At 23.5% G+C, this 10296-nt stretch overlaps 1 protein-coding gene across 4 annotated transcripts; it reads left to right on the top strand.

Annotated features, from left to right (window-relative positions):
- The first annotated feature begins 1426 nt into the window (after positions 1-1426).
- On the top strand, positions 1427-8055 carry LOC113556614 (WD repeat-containing protein 13-like). 4 transcript variants are annotated; one of them, XM_026961672.2, is made up of 10 exons: positions 1427-1981; positions 3417-3472; positions 3549-3668; positions 4614-4784; positions 4841-4994; positions 6854-7020; positions 7086-7229; positions 7301-7485; positions 7546-7673; positions 7736-8055. In XM_026961672.2, exons 1-10 carry the CDS (start codon positions 1909-1911, stop codon positions 7936-7938), a joined length of 1401 nt encoding a protein of 466 aa, XP_026817473.1. In that variant the 5' UTR covers positions 1427-1908; the 3' UTR covers positions 7939-8055. The 4 variants fall into 4 exon arrangements, with proteins under 4 accessions (XP_026817473.1, XP_026817474.1, XP_026817475.1 ...); XM_026961673.2 differs by having other exon boundaries at positions 1954-1981; positions 3549-3574; XM_026961674.2 differs by lacking the exon at positions 1427-1981 and having other exon boundaries at positions 3549-3561.
- Positions 8056-10296: the final 2241 nt, after the last annotated feature.

The following is a 10296-nucleotide window of genomic DNA, read 5'->3' on the forward strand; positions in this document are numbered from 1 at the left end:
TCCGTTTAGTTCTATCCGGTTTTGTAATTGTAAATAATTATTTATATTAATATCTTTAGGTTCATTCAAGTTCATCATTTCATTAACAATTTATACATTATATATTTACATTTATGTAAATTTTGGAAATAACTCAATCATAAATTATTAAATGATTATCATTGCACTATATGTATACGATAAACAGAGACGGTCTATCAGTCATGCTTATCGGCTCGGCTTTCATCATAAATTTATATTTGTCTAAATTTAAACTTAATAAGTAATCATAAAAAATATTTGAGGAATTACACTAATTTGTTTTCAAATCGTGGTATGAATATTAAAAATGGTAAGAAATTTGACTACAAAATATTTTGAAAATTGTTTGATGAGAAAATTTTTAGGACACAAGATAGAAGTAGATAATATTTGTATTGAATAGTTCGTAAACATTTTTTATTTAAAATCTGACGTAAGTTATTCAACAATTTTCATAATTTGTATTGTTCTCTTCGATAATTTTATTTATTATAAGCACCGTAAACCGTTTTAATAGTATTTAATATATTCTATTAATTTATACAATTTTTTACTAAATCGTCTAAACCAGTATCGATAGGCTTAATTTTTTTTTGTAAAATATACTGTTTCGCGTTGTGCTATTGTTTCTTTTAGAGAGTACAAAACTCTAATTTATATTTATTTTCGAACACCCACTTATTAGTAAATTTTGACATAGAATCATTAAAACTTAATTTACTCATCATTTATTGTTTCTTTCAATAAGTATGATTGAATTTATGTTCATTGATCGATCATATTTAGGTGGTACTTCAACGTTTTATGAGCTCATTTGAGAATTAAAATGTTGACCTATATGCTGGGTGTTTTTGTCGGAAAAAAAAAAGTCAAAAAGTCTATGCAGTTTTTACTTTTATTTAATATCAATGGGCATTGATTAAATATAGTCAATATAGTTAAATATTTAATAAATGATAAAGCAATTTAATGGTTTACTGAAAAGGTAAAATGATCTACGTTTACTATATAATGATGAATCGATAATATTATGTGCTCGTTAGGCAGTTAGCATTTGGACTTAATATTCATTGATATTCGATTGACATATCGTCAGCAGAAGCAGAGAACAGGTAGCATTACTTTAGATGGGCAGACGCAAATATTTCAGCACAATAACTATTTTAACCACTGAAAACGTTTAAACAAACACTTTCTGTAACTTTTCTTCCATAATAGTTTTTAATTTCGAAATCACAAACGTAAACATTGATTACGACCATAGAGTAATAACTAATAGGTATGATCACGATCATAGAAAATAGATAAATCACGACGTGTCATTTGTCATTACAGCTGATTCCATGTTGACGTCTTATCGCTACGATAACAACACGGTCGTTGCATAGATAATAGCATAATAGTATGATCTCTTTTCTATGAGTATAATACATTAGATGCTATTGATTGATATTTATTATTCAATACTATTTATTAGACAATTACTATTTGGTTTTCTCGGAGATTCGCCTAAACTTAGCGTAATATATTATACAATATATTTATACAGACTATATGAAAATAGTTAATTTTTTATATTACTTTTAACGGTCCATAGATTAATGGTGGATCACTTTATTAACTTATTACCTATACTATTCTAGTTCTCTACCTAAAAAACACCCTATGGTGTTATATGTTTTTAACGTACTTCTGAATAAACAGGATTCCAATATTCATGAGAAATTTAATCAAATGGAACTTCATCACATTGTGACTGTATTCTATAGCAGGAAAATAATTTTATTAATCATTCTAATCTAAATCTCAACTACATAATCAAACCTTATATACTCTGGTGTATTTACATCAATTGTTATTTGAGTAATTTGGATTTTTGACAACAAAATGTGGCAACAACAAGCTTTTGTTTTGGATTCCAAATTTAACGCCTATAGAACTTCAAATCACCCAAACTTTAGTAAGTTTAGCATTATAATTAAATAAATTGAATAAGGTATAATGAAATAAAATTTGATCAATTCACTTTTAAGCTCTAGCAATAAATTTAGTAATCATGAATATTTTTTACATAATTTAAAATCATATTATTTGTATAATTACAAGGACAACGCATACTTATGTTATAACAATTGATAAAGAATATAAAAATATTACTTTGATAAAAATTTAATTAAATGTTAGGTTATTCAATGTAGCTAACTTAAAAATGATTTCACATTACCTATGAGGTGTTGTAATAAAATAGTTTTGCATAAAAGAGAACCACTTATGATTTAGTTAAATAAAAAGAACTAAATTTGTACAACATACAGGAGATAATATTTACCGTGTTATAGTGTTTTTATTTTATTTATATTATTTATACAAAAATGTTACTATTCTTTTAAAACTCATTGTTTTCATGTTTTTTTTAACAAATACATTTTCATATAATCGATAACAAAAATAAAACTGCCATGATACAATAGTGCAATACATATAAATATGGTTCCTTAAATATGATTAAACCATAAGAAGTTCTTTTTATGCAAAATGGTTTTACCAAAAAATAATCTAATAATTATATACCAATAATGATATAGCCATGAAATTACTTGTAAGTTACTCTAAATAAATTTGGTTCTCCAAATATGACTGTAACCTAAATTGTTCTTATTTGAACAAAACAATTTTCACAAATAGTTTACTTTTATGTAAATATGTATTAATAAAATATGTATTTATTAAATTTATAAAAATTCTTTTGCAAAATATAGTAGCCATGACATCTATATTTAAATCATAAAAATTATTCAAGAAATAATAACATTAATATTCTATGAATATTACTTTAAATACCTTAAGTTATTAGTATTAACTAAGGTTCGGAGGTTAATGACCTAAAATAGTTTAAAGAATGGCCAAAAATTGTAAATATGACATTAAATCGACAAAATGTGACCTAAAAAAAGCTTTCAAAAAACCAAATTTATTACATTGTACTATTAGAGTATATTTTATGTTGCAAAAATTAAATGAACCATGATTATCAAATAGTAAATATTTATACTTAGAAAAACTTTTTTTTGCGTCTACTGAAGTGATTGGAGCAAATTTTAAATGAGCCAAATCTTCAGCGTTGAAGTCATCAGAAAACTATTAACTTAAAGCTTCTTCACCATTTAGAATTTTCAAAATTGTTAATATCATTTGAAATTCATTTTTTTTTTAATTACAGTCTTTAATTTAACAAAAAAAAAAATGTATCAATTTTTTTTTCTCTAGTAAAAACCTTTATTTTTTTAACTTATTACTGTATTATCTATTTTAAATAATAATGTTATACCTGATAAATTTTATCAAGTACGAAATAATAAAAAAAATTTTAATCTTAATGTGCCATTTTTGTTTAGGAACACTTTACATTAGAAGAAGAAGTCAACTCCTCAGAGAAAAATCTAAACAAGATGTAAGTTTTAATATTAATAGTATAGTTTTGAGTACCAAGTTTAAGTACATATCTATTTATGATTTTTCTTTTTAAGGATATGATTCCAGGTATGAGAAGAAGGTATTTACGTATTAGATCAGCAATTTTACAAAACAGATACAATATAAATTTTGATATGCAGTCTAACAGTGCCTGTAGTCAAAGTACTAGTTTGGTAAATACACAAATATAGACACAATATATTGGTTTGACAATGAAATGTAATATAGCATTTTAAGGTAGTAAAAGAATACAACAAATTTCATGATGCGCTTCAATAAATTGAAAGTTAAACACAATTGGGGCATTTTTTATAGTTAATATTTTTAGGTTTAGAGTATAGTTTATATCAATTTTGTAGTTTATATGAAACTCATAATCTATTGAAGCGTTTTCTAAATTGTGGTCTCCAAGTATATCTGAAGAGGTCAGTAAATTAATCTTGATATATTTAAATAATAATTTCAAATAACTTACTAAATGTGGTGATTAAGATATTGTTATATTTAAAAATTGAAATATAAATTATAATACCAATGCAGGACTGTATTGTGATGTGGTGGCATCCTTGGTGAACCATTGCATTTTTGCTCCCCCCCCCCCCGCAGTAAAAAATATGCATTTGAAAAGCCATGTACATTTTGTATAAATACAGTTATGCTATAAATACATACACGCCTGCCTATTTTACGAGAATATTACCACACATATCAATTATACGCATCATATATAGATATTAAGATATTTCATGCATAATGAATTGTCAATATTTAAAATTTTGTGCTCCAACAGCCTTAAATATAAATAATTTTTATACAATAAAAATAGAGAAAGACTACTGTAGTAAGTTATTATAATAAATATATATTATATATATATGAAAAAATTATTACATACTGAAGAAAAACTTATAACTACTATTGTAATTTGTGCCATGTAAAATATGTGTAAATATGTGACCCATACCCTCTTGCCCTGCTCTGGATACGGCCCTGTACAATATAATATTTGTATTTCTAAGTAGTCTCTTAGTGGATATGTTTAGGATATACTAATATATAAAATACATTTCAAATTAATTGAACTATTTAAATTATTACTTAGTTTTAACTTTTAACAGATGAGTTTAAATAAAGACAAGCAATTAGAAATAGATTTATTACCTCGAAAATATGATTTTTTATCATCACCTATTCCAACCACTCATGCTCAAGCTTCCAAAGCTATTGTTGGAAATAGTACTATGGAAGAAAATTATGCATTTAATAATGTTCATCACATCTATGATCAGGTACATATCCCATTTTATAAAATTTGTTTATATTTATTATTTTCTTGTTGATTTAGCATTCAGATGCAGTAACAATGTTGAAGTTTGCTAATAATGATAAATCAAAATTATGTTGTGCATCAAATGATGGAACTCTTAGTATTTGTGATGTTTTGACTTCACCACCATGTATAAAAGCTATACTAAGATGTCATACGGGCCCAGTAACTGGTAAGACATATAATATTATGCATTTATTATAATTAGAGTTAGAATTTTAATGACCATCAATTTAATAAAATACGCCTTTAAAAATGTTTTAATTTGCAATTATATGCCTTCAAATCAAATGTATTAAATATAATTTATGATAATTGATTATTTTTCTACAAGTCTATGTAAAAAAAAAGGATAAATATCATTTTAAACTCAAAATAATGTATTATTTAGATTAAAATTATATAAATAAAAATATAAAATTTATAATAAATTAAAATGGGAAAAGTATGTTGTTTAACTAAAATGCATTTATTTTACTCATCATACCTACTTAATAATCGGTAAAACCTGCTGGGCTGTGTATATGTCTTAAAATATAAATATAAATTTGCAAAACTGATTTATACGTTAAATGATAATAATATTATCATTAATTTTTCTTGTAAATGTTTAAAGTAATAATGATAAAATTAAACAATTTTAATTATTTCTAATTTTAAAATAAGAAATATTGTATTAAATCTAAAAATAATCACCTTATGTAAAATAAGTAATTCAATTTGAAATTTAGATTTAATGAATAAAATTTAAGTCAAATTTTGGTATAATTCTTATTACTCTAAAAAAAATAGGTATAATATCATAAAAATTTGAGCTCTAATAATTATGTACTCTATATAATAGAAAAAAATAAGACAAATAGATAAAAAAGTAGAAGTAATCCAAAACTTAATTTTTAGGAGGTATTGAAGTTTTAAACAAAGTATAAATTTAAAAAAAATTATAAGTTATTATACCAGTACATCAGTACATATATTCTGACATACGAAGACAGAAGCAAACCTAAGTAACAAAATTGGATCTAACAGAAAACAATAAAGACATGGGATTAGTAATTAATGAAATCAAACAAAGTTCATAATATCATTGAAAATACACTTACAAAAAAATGAAATTAATAGTAGGAGAAATGAGATTTAACAGGGTGGTATCTGCAGTTGGTTTATAACCAGTAGTGTAAATGAGGATATGTAAAGAAGATTAAATGCAGAAAATGTTTTGAGAACATTGACTTCACTTTTCTATTTATATAAAATTGTATTATTTAAAAGTAAATAGAAATTTAGAATTTAGAATTGTATTATTTTTTTAAAATATCTAAAATAACAATTCATGAAAATCTTTTCAAACCTATTGCATTTTATTCCCGTAAAACATGGTCTTAAACAAAAGCCAATAAAAAAAATAGTAAAATGCTTCGACAAAGATTTGGCTATAAAAGCTAAAAAGTATAAGTTAAAAACCAATGGTGATCATTGACCTCAGGTTATACAATCAATCAGATAAAGTCAGTGGCATGTTTAGGGAATGGGCCTGGTAGGCAAGTGCTCACCCACATTTTTATATAAGTACTAGACTAGTATAAGTTCGATGCTCAATGAAAAATGAAAATATAATTTATAGTTAGAAAAAAAATTAGTTTTGATTAGATTAGGTATTTCAATAAAAATAAAAGATTTGAATATTTAAAGAGTTTATGTTTTAATAAAAGGTAAACTACTATTTATTATAAAAATATAAAAATTAGTCATTTAGAATAAAAATATTAAAACTTAATTAGATCAAATTATAATATGAGGAGGGAGTAAAACCATTCTGAACTTAACTTTTGTGGCCCATCCATAAAAAAAGTTCTGGACATGCCACTGGATATAATGGTAATAATGAAGAGTAAATTAATTAAATAGACAATAAGCAGGACATGTCTGGTCAAAAGTAGATGTTGTAATTTTGCATATTAAACCTAATATATACTTATATTTATTTATGACAATTTCCAATTTCAAATATGTTCAATATGAATATTTTAGGTTGTGATTGGTCTGCTTCGGATGAATTAATTGCTAGTTGTTCTACTGATGCAACTATTTGCTTTTGGGATGCAATTCGACATTGTTGTCTAAGATGTGTTAGCGATCCTTTTTATTCATCTGTCTTGGTCTGTTTATTTAATCCTATCAACAACAATATTCTCATTGTATGGTATTTATATATTTATTATTAGATATGAGTTATATACTATAATTTAATTTATAACTGTAGACTGGCAACAAAGCGGGATTTGTGTGTGTATTAAATGTATCTACGGGTATGTACCCAAAAGGCGGAAAACACAAAATTGGAGGTCAAATTTTATCTCTTGCAGTTAATAATAGTGGACAAATAATATGGGTTGGAAATGACAAGGTAATAATATTCATAAAAGTATATTACTATTTGATTAAGTAAATAATAATATTAATTTAATCTACATATAGAGTGAAATTGTGTCTCTCAAATTAAGTAGCAGTGATAGTAGTATTCTTACTAAGTGTCATCGAATTTTAATATCACCAAATCGTGGTGCAATTACATGTTTGAGTTGGAGATCATGGATTAGCCGAGAAGCTAGAGATCCAATGTTGCTGGCAAATTGTGCAAATAATATATTATGTCTTTACAAGTTTGTCTTATAAAATTAATTTGAAATTAATTAAATATTAATATTATCATTATGTTATAGAGTTTCTGAAAATGATGGTGGTTCGTTATTTTTAAAAAGGAAGTTTTTGGTTCATCATGCTCTTAGTAATAACTTATTACGTTCAACATTCTGTCCTATTATGTCATTTAGACAGGGTGCTTGTGTTGGTATGTGTTAGTTTTCATATTATATTATCAGAATTTAGTAATTTAATACTTTAATTTTACAGTTACAAGCAGTGAAGATTCTTGCGTTTATTTTGTAGACGTAGAAAGGGAATCTAATTATGCAGTCAATAAATTGCAAGGGCATGCTTGTGTGACTTTAGGCGTTACATTTAATTATGATGAGACTATATTAGCGACTAGTGATGTACAAGGCATAATTATTATCTGGTCTCGACAATGTCAAAAGCAACAACAACCATTGTAATAATTTTGAACAATATTATATACTTATTTTTATTTTTATTTTAAATTCAACAATTAGAAACTAATTTAACAGTATGAAAAAGTTTATAATTAATAATAACAGTATTTTTGTAAAGTATGTTTTTATTCTTTTTTTCAGTCTTCCTCTATCTCTCTTTCCTACTGTATTAATTTATATAGCTATCCTCTAGTGTCCAAGTCACCTTCTATAATAACATGAGTGAACCATCTTAGCCTATTCCCTTCATTTTGTCCTTTCTTATTTTTTCCTTCCCATCAGTTCACACGTTCACCTTATCATTCTCATCTCTGTGCTACAATGAACCTGTGCTATTTTATCATTTACTACACAATTTTCAAATGTATCATGTGTATAATATAACTAGTCTCACAACTAATTTATAAATTCTACTTTAATCTCTATAGCATCTTTTTGTACTAAAAAATGTGCTTCTCTTCACTTTATCCATTTACACATAATTATTTTTGATTATTATTAATATATATATATATATATATATAGTTTTAAAACATAAAATATAAAAAATGTTAAACCATAATTAATTTTCTAAAGTAAAAGTCTACAAATTCAATAATAATTATTGAAAATAAAAATTTTTACTCATATATAATTGATACATAAACTTAATAAATATTAAGTGGTAGTACTTTTAAAACAGTATATCAATGACAGATAAATACCAAGAATAACCATGAAATACGTGAGTATTTACTATTTTAATTTGATAAGACACTAATTATGTTAATAAAGAAATACAATTTTATGTATATTGAAATATTTACTCATGCTCAATAAATCAATTGTAATATAAAATGAAGGAAAAAAATTTAAACTTCAAAATAACTAGGAGTTTAAAGAAAGAAGTTGGACATTTTGTAGAATTTATTTTTAAGTAATTTCATTTAAAGCAAAATATTTATGTACAATAAATATCAATATAGGATATAAAAGAATAATATTTCATTCAAATATTTTGTTGTACTATATATTTAAGTGCTTTTTCTTCTATTCATTAAATATACAATTTATTTTGGCTAGATATTTTTAATAATTTAAATAATAGTATCATGTCACATCATATTTGAGTTTTAATAATACAAATCTAATATTTTAATAAATTAAAAACACAAGCATGAACAATTTATCAGATAGAAAAATCTATTAACATATTATAAAAGTAATAAATAAATATGTATGCATGAAGTCTCTTTAATGTTTTAAATAGAAGTAAATATCAATTTAGAAAGAAATTCAAATTTCAAACATTTTAAAATCTAAAACAGCTTTTAACCCAATTAATTAAGAATAAGCTTTTAATCCAATTAGTTAAGAATATTAACTAATTTTTAAAAAAATATAAATTTTAAAAATTAAAAAAAAATTTATATTACAAATATATTTTCCATACAGAAGATGCAATTTCAAGTCTAGTTAATTATTATATAATATAGGTAGCAGATTATATACAATATTACCAGTATTCTAAAATGTTAACTTCTAATAAAACTGTTCCATTTTACAAATATTAAAATTAATTAAATGTTGTATCAAGAATAAATGACCACAACAGCATTTTGATTTGTTAGTCATATTTTACTTTAAGAAAAGATTAAATGCATAAAATGTATTAAAATTATTCTTAAAAAATGAAAATTATAAAACCTCATTAAATAAATACTTTATATGGTCAACTAAAGACTATAATATACTCGTATAATTAAGTAAAAACACTATTAATATTTTACAAGATTAACGAATTGATAAATTAAAATTAAAATATTAGTTACTATTTTATGTATATAAAACATAATTTTCATACTAATTTAGTAAAAATCAAGCATTTATTAATTTAAATTGACATGTTTAGCACTTCATTAAGTCTTAATTAAAATTTAAGCTAACTCAATAATTAGTATTTACTAATTATTACAAATTTGGCATTACATTAAAGCACCAACATTTTATTAAAATTATTAGCTGTCAGATTTTAAGAAAAATATTAATAATAGAATAATACTTTAATGTTTTATACATGATTTAACAAATATATAACTAAAACATAGTAATCAAATAAAACGTATAAAAAAACTTAATTATATAATACTAGATATTATTATTATAAATATAAAACAAAAGGTTTTGTTGATTATAATTATAAAGCTGTTCCTATGAATTTAAAATAATCCTTTAAAAAAATTATTTGACAATACTGAATATTAACAATTAAAAACTATGATTAATTTTTAAGATAAAAAAAACAAGCAAATTTCTTAAAAAATAGTATATTTTTGGCGGATAACCAAAAATGTATTAAACAATTATAATATAATATAAAAG

This window comes from Rhopalosiphum maidis, chromosome 3, assembly GCF_003676215.2.
Source record: "Rhopalosiphum maidis isolate BTI-1 chromosome 3, ASM367621v3, whole genome shotgun sequence".
Taxonomy (NCBI): domain Eukaryota; kingdom Metazoa; phylum Arthropoda; class Insecta; order Hemiptera; family Aphididae; genus Rhopalosiphum; species Rhopalosiphum maidis.